At 33.7% G+C, this 20,564-nt stretch overlaps 1 protein-coding gene across 5 annotated transcripts in view; it reads left to right on the top strand.

Annotated features, from left to right (window-relative positions):
* The window catches only part of LOC126824985 (chitotriosidase-1), a 269,851-nt gene extending 253,733 nt beyond the window's left edge, over window positions 1–16,118 (top strand). For all 5 annotated transcript variants that reach the window (XM_050554439.2, XM_050554674.2, XM_050554519.2 and 2 more), the window contains 6 exons: window positions 358–482; window positions 1,072–1,198; window positions 5,477–5,662; window positions 11,635–11,757; window positions 12,147–12,669; window positions 12,832–16,118. In XM_050554439.2, the coding sequence (XP_050410396.1) occupies window positions 358–482; window positions 1,072–1,198; window positions 5,477–5,662; window positions 11,635–11,757; window positions 12,147–12,669; window positions 12,832–13,025 (1,278 nt within the window). In that variant the 3' untranslated portion in view covers window positions 13,026–16,118. The remainder of the gene's footprint in view (window positions 1–357; window positions 483–1,071; window positions 1,199–5,476; window positions 5,663–11,634; window positions 11,758–12,146; window positions 12,670–12,831) is intronic.
* Window positions 16,119–20,564: the final 4,446 nt, after the last annotated feature.

Below are 20,564 nucleotides of genomic sequence, written 5' to 3'. Positions count from 1 at the left end.
GTGTGATAGAACTGGTTAAACACGTTCCAAATATAATCTTAACACAGAGATCACTGCTGCGATAGATGCGTAATAAAGGTGTCTGTGTTAAAATTATATTTGGAACGTGTTTAACCAGTTCTATCACATATGTGATAATGTCTGACACCAGTATTCTTCTTTAAATAAATAGTCTGTGTCGAGTGGACGCTAAACACCATCTCTCTCGCTCTCTCGGCCTGTATATTCACATTTCAATAGATTGCGTTATGAGTTATAAATAAATCGCATTCTTACACATTTGTTTTCTAAAACAAAATCTAACACGGATAAAAATAAGCAATGACAATTCAAATATTACACCATTTTTATTTTCAGGAATTATACGAAGCATTTAGAATCGAAGCGGAAGAGACTGGTAATGAGAAACTGATTTTAACACTAGCAACAGCATCAGGAACATATTACATAAGTCAATCATATGAACCAGAGGAAATCATCAAGTAAGTGTATGAACCTAAAATTTACAATGAATACAAACTGTCCGCAATATCACCGGATTATAATGTATCTAATCGGAGTATGTCGGTATCATTTTACTTTTGATATTCCTCTACATTGGCAATGTTTCTTTGAAGCCGGTCTCCAGCTCACGTGAACTTACTGATCAATCGGATTGCCTGAATTGGTATGCTTTGTTCCGTTTTTGGTGAATTTTATAACTTTAAAATCCAAACCTATATAAGATTGTCTGATTGGTTTAGGGTGTATATGCCAGCCATGTTTCTTTAGAAACATTTATCTTTGATATCGCTCTCCATCCGTGATTAGAAGGGATACCTTATCTGATTTTCCTTTCGGATAAGCTACTGTCGCGTGGCTATCTTTATTTCGATCATTCATCAAATTACCTAAATGGTAACATCTGAAGTCGAAACTATCTATGGACAGTCAGGGTTCTGCACTTTCTAGAACGTTTGATTCTATATGGAGAAGTTCACATGCCTAGTAATGGGTTTTGTAATGTTTAATCAGAGCGGTAATGCAATTGAAAAAAGCACAAATTCTAAACTGATACGTTTGTATTACCAGGTACCTCGACTTTATGTTACTGATGACGTATAATTACCACGGTCAGTGGGAGAAACAAACTGGTCACCACGCAGGTCTCTGGAAACACAGAGATGATCCACCAGGAGAAAAAAGCGAATTACATCAGGTAAGCTGATATGAGTAGTTCTACATTAAATTTAATTTTAACAAGTTTCTGGGTTTACAGTGGTCATGTTATAAGTTGTGTGTGCCTTGGTCTATGGGGGTGAGCAGTGTGGGCTTCCGGTTAGGGAAATGAACACATCCTCGATAAAATGTCACTGATTGTCTACTCGATGTTATTCCCGTGTGGGCTTGGACAAGTCAGTATATTATGGTAGTTGAGTGGTAAGGGAACTTGATTCGCAACTAGGCTGTCCTTGGGCGGAATCCCAGCCACATTAGTGGGCCCCCCACAAAAATCTCAGTTGCGTCCAGCCCCCTCCTCTAGAAATGCCATCATTTCATAGCACTCGCATGGATTGGTCCACTGAAATAACGCCAGAATGCGCTAATTTTGTGGCAGAATTTTATTTTTTTCTGGGGGAGGTATTTCTAAATGGCTCCACACATGTGCCTGAAATGCCAGGAAATCACGTTTCCGGCCTCCAATTTCTGAAAATTGGGGATTCGAAACCACGCCAGTTGACTCAATGACAGGCCTTATGATACAGAGCGCACTTGCTAACCATTCGGCCATCCAACCCCCCACAAATAATATAACATAGTGTTTTATTATATTTCTTTTTACAGGTATGATAGTTGATTTAGTACAGAAATCCGTGAGTCATATCTTTATCAATTTATGTGTGCAATGCTGAATAACCGGTATTTATTTGGCTTGCTGTAATTTTGTTTAAAAAGGACAGAAAGCAGCTTTGATGGTTTAGAAATTAGTTAACATATGAAGTGACATAAAATGAAATAGGATTTAATGTCCTAGTTTTCTGCACCGACTAGGCTAATAAAGACAGGAATACACCATACAGTGTGCTAAGGGGGAAATTTTGCCCGGACTGTTCGTTGTCCATTCCCAGGCCCTCTGCCCTATCTCACTGACATAAGGGAACCCCGCCGGAAATCCCAATGAACTTTCTCGGCCAACACTGGGATCGAACAGGGGACCTCCAGGTTAGCCAATGTCTTACTCACTGAGCCACTTTGACCTCCGAATTGGTAAATAATCCCTTGTATTTAAACTTATATCACAAATAATTATAAATGTTTTATTAAATTAAATCTGTATGCTTCTATTACAATACATGTATTATCATACGCACGTTATATTATTGTCGCAAAGAATGCACCATACTATTGTTGTTATGAAAATATGGCCCTTGAGTGTATTTGAGTGAATGGAACATTGCTAATGGAATGGAATGAAGGAAATATTTGTATGTCGCCAAAGGTGGGATGCTTTCTAGAATTTGGGACACTAAGTTATACTCCATTTTAATATATTTGCTTTACTACTATCGGCAAAGTGTATAGCGATGGACTTTAGCGTCACTGTACCCGGGTCGGGTTTCGGCATCATATTGAATTTATTGTCACTTTTTAAGCTAAAGTATCATGTTTAATGTCACTATTTTAGCTAGAATATCAAGTTTAACATGTCTCTACTTTTAATTGGAGTGCCGGTAACGCTAGATTTAGTGTCACTATTTTAGCTAAAGCACAACGTTTAATGCCACTCGTAGTTCAGCTAAAGTAACAGTTATAATGTCAAAGTTTTAGCTAGATTATCGGAATAGGTAGCTGTAGGATCACTATCGTAATTATATGTGAATGGCTCTATCGTAGCAACGGATTGTACAGTTATACTTAGATGTGAGTGTCGATATTGTTAGCTATAGTGTAATTATTATATTAAGCTTCGGTATTTTGATATCTTATTTTTGTCACTGTTATTTCAAAATGACTGAGTTTTGTTATGTGTCCTGCAGTGCAAAATGGTATATAGTATTTTATTTTTATAAATGTCACCTTAGTTACGTTATAGTTTATTGTGTGTCGTAAATTATTGGTGTAGTGTCAATATTTACCGCGGTTGGGGAACTAGATACTCATGTAGCATATTCCGGACAAAAATGTCAGAGTGAGCCGAGCACATTGGCGTACCGATTTAAGAACTTATACATTCATAATACGCTTCCTTTAGCAAATTCACTTGATGCAACCACTCCTCCGTATGTTGTTAAAATGGCCTAGATATGTTACAGTAGGGAAATGTATAAATGTTACTTAATTAATCAATGGAAGAATATAACTCTTATCATGGCACTCTTGAATATCACTTTGGGTCTTATCCTGAATGTCACTTTTAATTAGTAGAATATTAGACATGCAGTATAGCTTGTTTATTACATATCACTGTCTTCTCGCATTACCGTCTCCTCGCATAGTGTCACCATCTCCTCGCATAGTACCACTATCTTCTCGTGATCAGCACGATAATCATGATATCTTATTAGAATAATTCCCTGGCAGATCGCAGCATAACTTAAATAACGGTCTTTGGTATCTTACTGGGGTGTTGCTCGAGGAATCAGTGATGATCTGTTATTTTAATGTCAATCGTGGTTTGTTACTTAGAATGTCGTACTATCTTATTAGATAGTTTTATCTAAATCCCACCTGTACGAAGCTCGTGGATTATAATGCCAATCAACAATTGTTGAATCTCATTAGAAGGCCACTAACGGTGTTATATCTTATAAGATTTAAATCGTGGTATTTTATGTCAATCGTGGTATCTTGTTGGAATGTCAATCGTGGAATCTCGGTACAATGTCGACTGTCGCTTGCTATTACAATGTTGTTCGTAGTATCGTATTGCAGTGCCACTCATTATATTTTATTAGAATGGCACTCTTGGTAGAATGTCGCCCGTGACATAGTATTAGAGCTTCATGTTATGCCAGATACAATTCTGTCGGTGGTTGTATCTTAGTAGTATTTATATATAAAATGAAGGACATGGTATTAGATTTCTACTCTTAGTGTCTTAGATTTTCAACCATTCTGATTTAGAGTATTGCAACACCTAGTATAAGCGGAATGTCGTCCATGTTATCGTGTTTTATGTAGAAAATATGCTTTGGCGATATGACACCATTATCCAGTTAACTGGATTATGGTCGCTAAATATAATGTCAATAGGTGATATATTAGTATGGTAGCTAAGTATTACGTCACTTGATGGTATGTTATTTTGGTAGCTAAATATGTCACTTGATAAGGTAGTATTATGGTAGCAAAGTATAACCTCACTTGGTGGCATGTTATTTTGGTAGCTAAATATAATGTCACTTGATAGTGTATTATTATGGTAGCTAAGTATAACGTCACTTGGTGGTATGTTATTATGGTAGTTAAATCGAATGCCACTTGGTAGTGTATTATTATGGTAACTGAGTATTATGCCACTTGGTAGAGTTTTATTGTGCAAGCTAGATATAATGTCACTGGATTATGTAAAATACCAGTAGGCGATGGGACGTAAGAATTTTTACACAAAGGTGATACCACGAGTTCATTTCCTAAATTACTATCGCATAGAAGCGAATCAAACAATAGTTTTTACAATCTGGATGTCGCTTGGTTGATAGTTTGGTGGTATAGGATTCCATTTTAATGTTGTCTTAATATACTCTTATTACACGAAGCACTGTTCAGTCTAGTTGTACAATACCAATTACTTGAGAATGTAGGTGTATGAAATTAAATGGCGTGGGTGTGAGTAGCTTTTTGAAATAGAATCTCGTGGGTGTGAGTTTGGTGCAGTCTAGTTGTATAATACCAGTTACTGGAGAATGTAGCTTTTTGAAATAAAATCTCGTGGTTGTGAGTGTGGTGCATTCTAGTTGTATAATACCAATTACTGGAGAATGTAGCTTTTTGAAATAGAATCTCGTGGTTGTGCGTTTAGTGCAGTCTAGTTGTATAATACCAATTACTGAAGATTGCAGCTTTATGAAATTTAATCATCTATGCCATCGTGTGTGTGTGAGTTTGAATGTTATAGCAGATTATGTATCATTGGTTGTTTTGCAATATTATAGAATGGTTGCAATAAATATCGTAAACGATAATCCCTAATACATGGTTTCATGGTTTATAGTCCTTAATGTATGAACATTTCAAACATTGCCTTGTATATTGCTCTATTTTATCTGTAACTCATTCTAGGACAAAACTTAAACTTGGTGGCATGTTATTATTTGTATGATCCGTATGACCCTAGTATTATAGAATGCACCCCCACCCGACCCTTATGATTGACATAATATGATACGACTAATGGCCCGCTCTTTATATGTTGATAATAAATAATTATGAATGTTGCCTTATATGCTTATTGTGATGGAACAGCTTGTTGCATGTTGGAGGATTTTTGTTTCAGGAATGGTCTATAGACTATTGGTTAGATAAGGGTATTCCTGAACATAAACTGATCGTCGGTATACCCACATACGGTATGAGTTTCACCCTTGCTGATCCTAATGAACATGGCGTCTTCGCTCCAGCTAATGGTGGGGGCCGAATGGGCAAATACACAAGTGAAGGGGGAATTTTATCGTATTATGAGGTATGTATTGTAGTATATCAGTATATCCTAAGGTCCCAATAACTTTTTAAGTTGTATTATCGAATTGCAAGAGTGGTTTCTTAGTGATAATATGGGGTTAAAATTAGTTGCGGACAACTATCTTTATAATATTTTTGTAAAATAATTTTCCCGGTAAAATATATTGATTCCATTTGAAGTAATAAAACAAATTAGCCTGGGCGAAGTTAGATTGCAAATATGCAACTAACCTTGTCATACCAGAAGATCTACACACAGATCTATTATCTCATTCATAGCTTCAAATTTGCTTATTTACTTTTAAATAATATTAAATGACGTCTATTAAACTTCTATCCATCAATGAAAGAGGAATTCGAAATGCCTTAAAAAGAAAAAAGATATTTAATTGGTTACATGAACAATCATGCGCTATTAATTTCCTTCAAGAAACTCACAGTAGTGTTTGCGATGAAACCGATTGGCAAAGCGAATGGGCGGATCGCATATTGTTTTCACATGGTAGAACTAACTCAGCGGGGACAGCTATTTTCTTGAAAAGTAACAACAACATTAATGTTATTAAAAACCAATCTGATGAAAATGGTTATTTTAACATCTTAGTAATAAGTATCTATAATAATATCTTAGTTTTAGTCAATACATATAGTCCTATATCTGACAGTGACCAGTACACTTATTATACAAGATTACTTAAATCTTTACAGCAGCTACGTGGTGAACTTGACTCGTTCTCAATGATAATTGGCGGAGATTTTAATAATGTCCTAAATGTTAAACTTGATAGATATGGCGGAAACTACAAACTGAAACGAAAAGGCCAAAATGCCATTTTCAATATAATTAATCATTATAATCTCTTAGACATATTCAGAATTTTAAATCAAAATAATAAGCGTTTTACTTGGAAACAAAAGAAGCCATTGATACAAAGTCGAATCGATTTTTGGCTCATATCGGAAAAACTCCAAGATTATATAAAATCATGTACAATAAAACCAACTTCTTTTACTGATCATTCATCAATTCATATACATATCAAAATAACTAATTATCCTCGCGGACCAAATCTATGGATATTTAACTCTTCGTTAACAAAAGACAAAACATATACTAAATTGATAAAATCATCTATACCGATATGGAAAAGTAAATATTTTGACAAACAAAATAAAAATGGTTTATGGGACTTCATTAAATTTAAGATAAAGGAATTTTCTATAGAATATTCCAAAAAGAAACAAAAACTTAAAAAAGCTGTAAAAAATAGCTTAACTCAGGAACTGATCGAGCTTGAATCCCTTATCAGTAAACAGGAACCTAGTAACAACAAAATTATCGAAAAACTTTATGATCAATATACCGAGGTTAAGCATTCATTAGACAACATTTACATTGATGAGACACAAGGAGCAATTATTAGGTCCAAACAAAACTGGTATGAAAACGGTGAAAAAAACACAAAATTATTTCTAAACTTAGAAAAAAAAGAAAGTGTGCTACTACAATAAAAAAGCTCCAAAAATCTGACGATTCTATTATATTTGACCCCATTGAAATATCGGGAGAAATATTCTTTTTTTATACAAACTTATATGCGTCGAGAGATTCGTGTTTTGAAAGGGAAAGTGATTTTATAACAAATTTTGGGCCTGTAGAAAGGCTAAATGATTATCAGAAAGATTTATTTGAATTCAAAATTGACTACTTCGAACTTCAGAAGGCCTTAAACTCGTTTAAAATAAATAAATCTCCAGGAAACGATGGTATCACAATTGAATTTTACCGACATTTTTGGCCTGATATTTATGTATTATTATTAGACTCATATAACTGTAGCTTTGAAGAAGAATCTTTATCCGTAACACAACGTCAATCAGTTATTAAACTCATTCCTAAAGGTAATAAAGATAGAACATGCTTAACTAACTGGAGGCCCATTACGCTTGTTAATGTCGATGTGAAGTTGGTGAGCAAGGTTTTGTCGAACAGATTAAAACCATTTTTGAACCAGTTAATACACCCTAATCAATCCGCGTTTATACCAGGTCGCCACATTCATGAAAATACCCGTATTATTTCCGATTGTTTTGATCTTGCAAAACAAAAAAGAATAATAGGCTTTCTTTTAGCTATAGATTTCAAAAAAGCCTTCGACAGCATAAATCATGATTTTTTAATCAAAGCTTTATCGTCGTTCGGTTTCGGGCGTAATTTTATTAGATGGATAAAAACCCTTTACAAGAATATCACCTGTTGTGTAATAAACAATGGATTTACAACCCCTTATTTTCATGTAAAAAGGGGTGTTCGACAAGGCGATCCAATGTCATCCAATCTTTTTAATTTAATCATAGAACTGTTACTATACGCTATTAGAGACGATGTAAATATAAATGGAATAAAATTTGGACGTAAAACCATAAAAGTTGTAGCTTTTGCTGACGATATAACGGCATTATTAAAAGATTTTAGCTCTGCGCGTCATTTGTTTGAGATACTGAGACTTTTTGGTTTAGTCTCAGGACTTATAATTAACGTTAATAAAACAGAGGCTATAGATTTAAACAGCTGTGATATGAATTTAATGCAAAAATTAAAATCAACCGGTATAGTTTCATGCGAAAAAGTCATAAAAATTCTCTGGATACATTTTTCAAAAGACACTCATATTACCGATGAGTTAAATTTTACAAATAAAATAAATGAAATAGAACAAATATTAAAAATATGGGATAAACATAAATTATCTTTAATTTGAAAAATACAAATAATTAAAACATTTTGTATTTCAAAAATTCTTTACCCGGCAACTGTTAATCCAGTGTCGGACTCTACTATTCAAAAACTAAATTCAATATTTTACAAATTTATATGGAACGGACCTGATAGAATAAAGCGAGATATTCTTATACAGAACAATAAAAATTGCGGATTAAAAATGATTGACTTAAAAGAATTCCTAATATGTAATAGCATTTTTTGGATTAAAAAAATATACCAGTCACCCTTTCAAACATGGCTCATACCAGAAAAGCTAAATTTAAACATTCCTTTTTATAAAAACCTTTATGCCAACTGGTATAAAATTTACACAACACATATAAAGAACATTGTCCAAGCTAAAAATCAAATTATTTGGAATAATACAAATATAAAGATTAATAATAAAATTATATTTTTAAAAGTTTTTTTTAACAAGAATATTTGGTATGTTAGTGAATATTTTGATAAAATAAATAAGATCGATGCTCAATATTTAGAAAAACATCAATTTATCTTAAATGGAATAGAAAAATGTATTTTGAGGTATGTACAGGAACCGAACGAATTTGAAAGTGCGATACATACCAATTTTAATTGTAATATAACTCCTTTGGAAGATATAAATACTAATTTTTACAAAATATATAATACCGATTTTCACAACGTGGATTCAAAAGATATTTATGATAGCCGGATAAAAGCAAAGTTCAGCAGGCCAAAAGCCATTGCAGAATGGGAATACATTCTAAATACCGAGTTAAGCGATCTAGACGTAGAAAACACATTTAAAATAATAAACACTGTATGTCTTAGTACAAAACTGAGAAGCTTTTAATACAAATATCTCCATAGGATTATATTCACAAATGATAAATTATTCAAAACTAGAAAAGTAGATAACACACTCTGCACATTCTGTGAATCTAATATAGAAAATGTAGAACATCTCTTTGTTTTCTGCCCATTTTCACAAATAATATGGAATCATTTTCATACTATTTTAGATCGCAGCAATATAAAGATAGATATAAAAACACATATCAAACATTTTGGTTTAACTAACAAACCAGATTATATAAATAATACTGAATGGATCTTCATTAATCATGTAATTATTTTAACTAAGTTCTATATATATCGGACTAAACTACGAAACGAAATACTGAATATTAATAAGTATGAAAGCTTTTTAGTAGAACATGCTAAATTGGAGATTGAGATATCTCCGGAACTATACATAAATAAATGGAAATATCTTTTTAAGACACCCTCCATACTGATTCCTCATTGATGGATTTATGTACTTAGATCTGTGTACAGAAGGGACCCTTGTAATTAAGCGTTTATAAAGCACAATATAAATAAATGTTGTAACATATACTTGTAAATAATGACGTAAATAAAAGTGTTGCTTTTTTAAAAAAAAAAAAAAAAAAAAAGGTATGATGTATTCCATAAAGAGTATCCATACCTACACCGCGCTCGACATTCATCATTACTTAAAGCTAACTTGATCGATAGTTTAGAACCGTATTCATAATACCTGAAATCTAAATACTTATTTGATAACAATGGAGAGCATCTACTTGCAGTGCGATAATATATTAATGTATTTGTTAATTTATGGTTTGTTATTTATTTGTAGCCTCATAATTGTATTTTGTATTGTTATTATGTCTCATATTCTTTCAGTTAATTTTATATATAAAAAATTGTTTTGAAAAGTGTTTTCTGTATTTGGTTTGTTGTTGTTGTATATGTTTGTAGCTTTAGTCATATTGTAATACACTACAAATCTTGTCCCCTTAGTAACGTAAGTATTCCTTTTAACATTCTTACTTTATTTATGAACGCACCCGTCCCTCCCCATTTTCGGAATGGAAGTACTAGTCTTTTAGTCAGCAATTTTTAGTTTTTACTTAACCTACAATTTTAGTTTTGGAGTTTCTTTCATTTTATTTTCCAATAGTCCGTATATCAAATCACTTTAATATCAAAGTAAATTTACAGTAAATGGAGAAATACCAGTTTCTGCAAAATCTGGATTTGGAAATAATGACTTTTTCCATCAATAATGGATAATAAAAAAGATTATGTCCTAAGAAATACCGGTTTCTGTAAATCTAAATTGGGAAATAATGACTCATGTACATAGTAAATAATCAAAAAGATTCCACCCTATGTAATTATAAGCGCGCAATGTGGATCTACAACATCGCCCAGAACCGGACCCATCAATTTCTTATTATATCCAAATTAATAAATGTTATAGAGCAACTACTTTTTTAGCTTTCATTGTGGGAAATAATGAACGGTGAGTAATTCAGTGGGAAAGTCATAGCATCAGTATATTCTTCAGCTATTCATATCATCTATGTATTATTCAGCTATTCAATAACCATAATCACGTTTTCTAGAGCTTCAAAACTAATTAAAGTTGATAGTTATACATACACATGTCAGACAGTGTCTGTCTCACTGAACACCAGAAAACAATGCTAGATTTAAATTTTTACAAATATATAAGAACAGAAATAAAAATGTTAAAGTGTATTAAAATTATTTTTGAAGTTCAATTTTAATGAATATAGAAATTTATTCAATTTACTAACGCTGTGTGTATCTGCTATGGTGTGACAATATCAAGTGTTTTCTCCTTTTCAAACCTCTGCATTAAGACTCAATAATATACGGCGATTTTACTAATAATTGCATTTCCCCTATATAAAAGTGATAAACTACACTTAAATTGCACTTTTGATTTTGCATATATTTATATAGAAGTCTGTTACTAACACAAGCAAATAACAAACTCTAATATTGTTAATCTGGTTATTAATAAAGTATTAACAGCATAGAAGGTTGGTAGTATTGTGGACTCGTCTATTATAATTTGCAACCGGTGTTATGATATTCAATTTCCAGATTCTAAATGAAAATGAAAATGAAATATTATTTGTACTTTGCTGTCATTTAATATAATATAATAGTGTATTTTAACAAAAAGGAGAGACATACACTTACGTTAATTGAAAAAGATCCAATTTCTTTAGAAAGACGCTATTTTTATACGTAAACTACAAAAGGCAGGTAACCTTAATTTAATTGCTTAAACATTCACGCTTAATGGACATATTGCAATACACAAGAGAGATAACTTAAGTGTGGAAGCACGTGTGATGACTAAATGCCATTTTGTGTTTTAGGTCTGTGAGAATATTAATCGTCATGGTTGGAAGACGGAATGGATTGATGACCAAGGTGTACCATATGCTTATGGAGGCGATCAGTGGGTCGGATATGAAAATTTAGAGAGTATCAAATTAAAGGTAAACATTTTTTGTTAAATTTAATATATCAATTTCGTGGAATAATGAATTTATAGAGGACACGAAGTTCAATATTCGATGTGCTGCTCAGTAGCGATATTATAATTTGTAAAACAAACAATAATAAGGAACGGGCACGAGGAAATGTTCCGTGTTGTTGTTTTGTTTCACTAGAACACTAGTGAAATGTAACAAACGTAGCAAGTAACATGTCTTGCAACTTTACATTGATAAAAACATTAACTTCATTAAATATAATATTGTAATCACGTACTTATTCATAGATTTTGGTTAAACTAATATATAATTGCTATTATTTACATCGTGTCAGACGCTGGTGTAGAATAACCTATGCTTTATTGTGAAACTGTGATATTATTTATTTCAAGGCTGAAAATATCATCCGAAGAGATGTAGCTGGAGCATTTGTATGGTCTGTAGAAATGGACGACTTCAGTGGAAGTTGCGGACGTGGCAAATACCCACTCCTTAATACAGTCGTCAAAATACTTCAACCTTATGGTGGTCGCGCTCAAACAGCCCATGCTACTACTACCCCAAGATATATTCCTAGCTTCGCTCCAGCTCCCATAGATAAACCAACCAGAGATTATGTGAGCAATACGCGAGAACCAAAAAGAAGTCGGCGTCCATTATTTACTCGAGGTCCAAACTGGAGAACCAAGTGGCACAAACGGCCAAAGAATAACTGGGATGATGAAGAGGGTGTAAACACCTTAGAAAAAAGGACCACCGCCAGACACTGGAATGCCAGACCAACTGGTAGACCAAGCAGTGGAGATGTCATTCAAATTCACACAACCCAGAGGCCGAGTTATATTGATCAAACTATAAGACCGGCATGGAAAAAATCTCCATGGAAGAAACCGGGAACCAAATCCCCATCAGCAGGTAGGTACATTGATGGTAATATCAAGTATTTCACAACAAATTTTAATACAACCTTTCTCCCATCACAATTACCTTATTTGCCTACAAATTCTTGGCCTTATCTGTTGTGCATGGAATATTGGAAGATTCTAACCTATATTTATTTATATTTTATTTTTTCAGCTGGAAGTAGTGATTGTTCCCGATTAGGTGTGGGTATGTTCACTGATCCCGCTTCCTGTGAAAGATTTATAATGTGCCTCCCAGGAGCTTGGTTAGAATATGGACCAATCCGAATGGCGTGTCCAGCTGGTACTAGATTTGATGAAAATCTCAAGATCTGTAATCACGCCAGTAGTGTGGAATGCTGGGTTTAAACCTTTTTGCTAAATTTTCCATCATCGATGACGACCTTGACAAAGTTTAATGGACTCGAATTACTTTTATATTTATATAATTAGACAAACGTACCTCTTCTGATGACGACTAAGGCTATGATTTTATGGACTACGATTTATTTTTGATTTGAAGTTGTATACCATTCATTATGAATGGAAGTATTACTTTTAATCAATTTCGCCTTGACGACCTGTTTCCGTCCCCGGACTTCGAGGTTAGCCTCAGATTTGGATACACGTAGTCCTATTTCCTAGTCTCGCGTTTGGTTCATGGAAACTGTATTTTACGGAGGAAGACAAGAGAGTAAAGGAGGAGTTTTGTCACGTATATAAACATTCTAATTTCAAAATACTTACAATGGGGTGTTAGTTGTCATTCGATAAAGAGAACAAATATAATCGAACTTAACTAGTGATCAAAAGACCAATCGATAAAGAGAACAAACATAATCGAACTTAACTAGTGATCAAAAGACCAATAGGCGTATTCGGCAAAATCGACTAACGATAGCAAGTGGACATGAGAAAATTCCTATAATGGATCGTGATACCAATAGCAGATGATGGCAATAAAACGTTTGCAATGCAACCTTTTGTCTAGTTGATAATAATCATTTTTTCATCAACTCCGAACTGGTACACATTCAAATGGTTCCACTGTGTAATGATTACAACGTCATTCCATTTAATGGAATATAAGCAAACAGTATTATCAAAAACATTCAAAATGTCAAATTATTGATGAGTTGGACCTGATAGGCGTACCCATGTCCCTGTTTGTTTCAAGTGTTACTGTAGAAAATTACAACATTTGGTGTAGTAAACGCGCCTGTGTGTTTCAGATGCCAATGTTATTTGTTTATTAATCTACACATTTGTTTATGTTTTGTTCATTTGTTCGTTTTATTTTGAATAATGTGTCGCGAGTAAGGCCGGAGAACAAGTGTTACATATGTGCATTCTTCATATGGGTTACTTAAAGACTATATTCCATGTTCGAAATGGTGAAACACAGACTAAATCAAATATTTCAAGTATTTGAAAGTGTGAGTTCTCGGAAAACACGATCAAAATAAAGTGGTCAGCATTGCTTGTGATAGAAATTTCACTAATCGTGAAGGAGGGCTAACTATACGAAGTCTATATGTTTCTGGTGGGAGGCCAGGCTATGAACAAACGAAGTCTTTATTATAATGACATTTAAATGACAGCAGTTCAACCCATGACCATATTCATTTAGTATGTAATGTAGTATAGCTGCATATATTTTTAAAATAACTTACTACTTGTATTTAAATATATATCTATTGTTGCAATTATTTATTATATATATATATTTGGTATATAAAGTATTACAATTTATCAAAATCTAATACCCATTTCGTTAAACTATATAACTATAGGATGTAAAACTGGCCACTGTCCCGCCAAACTATACTACCAGCCCAGTATAGTATTATAATCAGATTGTAAATTTACACGCGCGCATGACTTCTTTGATTACAACACATGCGCAATCAAAAAGGACTATAGTGACTAGCAACCACCCAGATCCTGTCACTTATTTCAAGGAGTGTTTAATTGCTATGCATACATCTGTGAATCCGGTGATGGAGATTCTTCCGATTCATAATCACGACTATTCACAAGTCAGCAACAGAGCTAATCATTCTGTGAAGTCAAATCCAGATTCGTTAAAATTGTTGGTCTGTGACTCGACTTTGGGTAGGGAATCTAGATTTGGATTCCTGGAAATGTAATATGCTCTCAGCTGCCTGAAAGAATCCACTCATCTATTTTATTTTATTTTCATATTGAGCGATGCATTCTGCTATTTGTGTTGTACGTGTTTTTGTTTGGAATATTTGATTCAGATCTTACTTGAGGTAGATAATATTTAACCACACACACCAAAAAAAATAGAAACTTTTATTTTTCTTCGTGTTTATTAATACAAAAAATGTTGTGTTGGTGTTATATCTGCTTCAAGTGAATTCATAGGATAACATTCCCGAGACAGGAGTTAACAGGATATCAGCTAATTCTTGTTGGGATAGTTTTCCAATGAAACCCTATTTTCTGAGTTTTTTGTAAACTTTACAAGAAGCAACAGAAGGGGTGTTTATAAGGTTTAGGACTGTCTGTATCCCGATCTGATAAAATATTTATTTATACTTTTATTTAATAAAACATCCTATGGTATATTTCATGTATAAAAGTTATAGAGTGTGTATCTAAGCAAGACTTGTCTGATTTTTGTTCGAATTCAAATCTAAATATTTTAGCTGGACAATAAAATTATTTTTTAGTTTTCTTTATATGCGATTAATAGGAAACGTATTCTACTGAAATGACCCATTGAGAGTGCGTCCTGAATTAGGAGAAAAGTCGCACTGTGTGTGTTCTCGGTACGAGACGTTGAAATGTAAAATTTTAAATATATACACATATACAGATATATCTTTTAACCACTTAATGTCAATCCAAGAGCGAAGTATAAAAGAAATAAAAGAAATTTGAAATTTAGCGCTAAATAAAATTACAAAATACACCATTGTCTTAGTCGAACTGCGACATGATAAACGTTGACATAAATCTTTTGATCAATATATGTTCAAATTCTTAGAAGCCCAGATAATCTACAAATATAATAGTTAAGAAAAAACACGTGTAGTTATTTTATTATTAAGGCAGTTGCCGACGCGGACTGCATAGACGATAGACTAAGTATGCCAAACCTTATGATCTATTTGAAGAAGGTTGGACTGATATATTTTTTTATGTTTTATTTGAAGAGATGTTGCTTTTGTGATTTGATACTGCTTTTGACTTTATATTTGACTTCTATTCTAGTAATTTGTGAATTTTGATTTCAAAAATAAAAAGACAGAGAATATTTTGTGAGAATGATTTTCTCTAGTGTTTCTGATAGGCTACTAATTATATTGTTTGTCAGATTGCTGTATTTTGTTGAAATGTTGTATACCAAGGAACCATGGTAACTAAATAAATATTTGTGTGATGTATATTGTACACCGTACGGTATACTTGTAAATAAATTTGCTGCATTAATACTCGTCAGTTTTCAATTAATTTGCCTTGCCAAAGGCAAACTTCCTTGAGATTGAGATTAATTGATTTGGGTGGCCGGGTAGTCTAATGCGTATGCTTTAGATCACAGGAGGTCACTGATTTAAGTGTCGTGGTTTCGATCCCATGCTTTACGTGACAAGAATATGATCACATGCCTAACCTCCTGGTTTTTCACAGAAAATTTTCCTTCCACAATTTTTTCGACCTACTCTTACGAATGAACACCCTTTTCTTGTCATGCCAGTGAACATCGCTTCTATATAATGACCTGCATTGGCAAACAAGAGGTTAAGAATGTCAACGTAACGTTTTGTCGTGTACCAGTTTTGGAATAAGTTACATATTGCACCAGCAGTAATTGTTCGTAAAAATTCCTATATTATTTTTATCTTTACACGAAATGTGAAACATGTGGTTGATGTCACATTCGAAGTCTTCATTTGAAAATAAAAGATATATTATTAAAAGACGTTATAAAATAGTATGAATTTATTTTTTTTAAATTTCAGTTAGTTTCTTCCCTCATTATTGATCCCTGATAAAGATAAAATAAAACTGAACATCATGTATCACTATACAATATCTCCACCTTATCACGATGAAAATTAGTAGTGGGAGAAATCCCAAGGTATTAGAAAAATCATCATATTATGCCTTGTCCAGGCCTATGATCATAACTAAAACACGTGCCTCAGGCACAGATCGTATTAGCTAAGGCCCGCACACCCACCCACAATACACACACAAACACAACATGTTAATTTTGAAAACATGGAATTTTCAAGCCCGGGTCCTAATTGTCATGGTTGACACCTATGCCTGGTCGTTCGGGTCGGAAAGAATATCGACGTAAAAGAAGCCTTAGCAGTTGGAATTCAAACAAAAGTAGAAAACGCCTATATCTGGCCAAAGTTTATTCACCATACTTTACATACGTAACCAAACTATAGAATGCATAGTATTAGTATTGTTTTGGTGACACTTTAAATTCCACTAGTCTTAACCAATTTGGGAAATGAAATGAAATGAAATGGGGTTTAACGGCTAATGAAGACGGGCATACGCCATACAGTGTGCTATGAGGGACATTTTTGCCCGGGCAGCGGCACTATCGCCTACTCTTATATCGAATTCCAACTGCCAAGGGATCTTTTACGTGCATTCCAATGTTTACACGGGACCTCGGTTTTTCGTCTCATCCGAAGGACTAGACAGCTGTCCTTGTCAGGCCCTCTGTCCTGCATCACTGACAAGGGGAAACCACGTCGGAAAAAACAATTTGGGACTATATAGTTTTCTTGGTAATTTAAGTATTTATTCGGATGAAAATAAGCGCTGAGGGTCAATCAAATGAACTAATTAATTATGGGTAAGTGAAATACCTTTTTTTTTTTTTTTTTTTTTTTTGTGCTACCCTGTGCGACAAGTTATGGAGAGATTCTAAAGATTTTCATAAAGCACAAAATTAAATACTTACATGTAGACCAAATAACAAATTAATTGACAACCAGGGTAAACATATGCCTCACATTGTTTATGACACTGTCGTGATTTGTTATCCACGACCTCTTCGGCAATATAAGCAGTTAGAATATAATTCAGATTTATATTAATTGGTTTTTTTTTAATTCCTGACAAAAGGGGGACACATAATAGTCTATTTATAATGCGCTGTTGCCATGACTAATTCATTCCATTCTGTTGGAGCAACATGTGAAAACACTTCTGGCCGAAACGAACAGTTTTGGATGTTGGCACAACAAGAAGATTTTTATCTAGGGATCTGGGGTGTATTCTACCTGTAGATCCGGAAGATAATTTGGAGCACTGCCTTCATGGTTTAAATATGTCATTTCGGGGCTAACACATGGTTCAATTTTATTTCAATAATTCTCTTGTGGGCATGGGTCTTTAGCAGTGTGTGGAAACCAGGGTACCCACAATACACACATAAGGTTAAACAGGCGACCTTGCTCCTGGCCACGTATAAGCGGGGAATCGACACCACTCCATTTGACTTAATGGCAGACCTTATCATTTACAGCGCACGCGTTTAACCATTCAGCCCCCTTCCCTCAACCAAGGAATATAAACATAAATTCGGTACGACCTGTGTAACTAGAAACTGCAGCTCTAACTCAAAATTTTCCATAACATTTGAAATTATAATTCAATTAGAATTCAATATTAGTCAATTTCAATCAATACTGATGTTGTTACCTTGCCGTGAAAATGGCATCTTAATATCTAATATTTAAGACACAATGAACATTTTATAATCAGTTCACGAGTCGTGTATTCTATAGTTTCGAGTGCCATTTATTGTAAATAACAATAAAATATATCCTACAAGGCAGTGCGGAAGTAATTAGTAACAGCTGATTCACAAATGACAAAATAATAATTCCAAGAAAGGTATAAAATCGACAAGACAGGCGTAAATGAATGTCGTTCAATTTGGACTGTTCACGCATTCCCCCGAACATAATTGATAAGAAATCATAATATAATTTTTAAAAGATTAATTTTAACGCTTTCGTATATTTCAAGGATCCCAATAATATAAACGCACGACCTTTAAACACTGCCAAAATACCTTAATATTATATTTAACTGATAGAGCCATGCAGAATGTTAAATATTGGTACCCCAAAATCGGCAACATGATAGGAATAATCCACGTCAAGCAAAACTGTATAAAAATACGCACACCAGCAGCTTTTCAAACGACGGTCGTCTATCATTGATGGACGATGAATTTATGAATTCAACCTTAACATTAGTCAAACAATCCCATAAGTTCGAACGAAATACATATCAGATTTGCTACCAGTGGTCTTAACTCTGCGAATAGTCGAATAGGGGCAATTATTCATAACTATCCAAACAATGCTGGCAAATTTGAAATAAAGTCCCTAAACTTCTTACCTACAGAGCGTTTACAAGAATTGTGAACGGACAATATTCAAGACAATATATCCCTGCACGAAATGTGGCCGTATAAAAAGCCTTTTTTAAATGGACGCAACTTTTGCAAGAATATATTGTAAAGAGTAGTATTTAAAGTTATAGAAAACTGATAATTTTTTTCGTGAATGAATTATATACAGAAAAGGTGTCACATAATCTTTACTGTCCTTGAATTGGACGCAACTTTTGCAAGAATATATTGTAAAGAGTAGTATTTAAAGTTATAGAAAACTGATAATTTTTTTCGTGAATGAATTATATACAGAAAAGGTGTCACATAATCTTTACTGTCCTTGAATTGAAAATCAGTAAGGTTCAGATATTAGAAAGAAAAATCACCAATACACAAAATCAAAACAAGAAGAAAAATGATTTGCTTGATTAATGGCCTCATTTTACTTGGATCAATTCACGCTAATAATTTTCACTAACTGTTCTTTTAGTTTTATAAGGGTTCTGACACCTGGCCATTTCCCACATTTAAAAAAAAAACGGAAATAAAAAAATTAATCAGAGATAGATAAAATTAATGTTTTTTTTACCATGACTAAGCAATTGGAACATGACAAACACGATAAAAAGAAGCGATAACATTTATTAGGAATACGGTATAATGTAATTTAAAGCTGCATATTTCATATATAGCTAAAGTATAACATTCTGATGATTTTGTCCATGTCCAAGTCGACCAACTTCCTACGAATACATACCATAATGAAATGATAATCACAACAAAGCAGATGTCCATCCACACATGGCACTAAGTCTTGGATGGCGATTATTTGGGTCTTCTAGAAGGGTATAGATGACTTGCGGGTGGATTCTTGGCACCATTTTATGCTGTTACCCCTGAAACGCAGCTATGCTCTGTGATATGACACTATTGTCCATGATTGTAATGAGGCCGATTGCGAGGCATCTTATGTAATCAAAATGCATGATTACGCACTATACAATTCTGTCTTAAATTATCTTAAAACAAACTAGGTACGCTTAAAACAAGACCCTCTTAAAACGCGAAGGCAATGATACAATTTCAGACCGCTTACCCCCGCCCCCACCACCAAACAAGTAGCCGTATTTCATTAAGGTATACATTGCCTTGTGGCACTATTATGATAATTTCATATCCTCTGTTTGTCGACAATTACTCGTCAAAGACCACGAATCGATTCAATAGTCGATGTTAAAATATATATATATACATGTATATATCACCCAGGACATGGTCGGTCAATTATTAGCATAACTTTTGTTAGAAATGGTTACGATGGTCGCGCATGAAGCATTGAGGTCTCGTATTCTTATCTGGCACACTAGCCGAGGGCAACGATGGCTCAATGAATATAGGCGCTGGCTCACGAAACCGATCATCTAGGTTCGATACTGGTGTTGCCAGCGTGATACACATCGGCATGCACGTTAATTAGCCATTGACCATTTGAATCGAAATAA

Source organism: Patella vulgata, chromosome 1 (assembly GCF_932274485.2).
Source record: "Patella vulgata chromosome 1, xgPatVulg1.2, whole genome shotgun sequence".
Lineage (NCBI taxonomy): Eukaryota > Metazoa > Mollusca > Gastropoda > Patellidae > Patella > Patella vulgata.
Note: the sequence above shows the minus strand (reverse complement) of the source record. Positions and strands in the feature narration are given on the sequence as shown.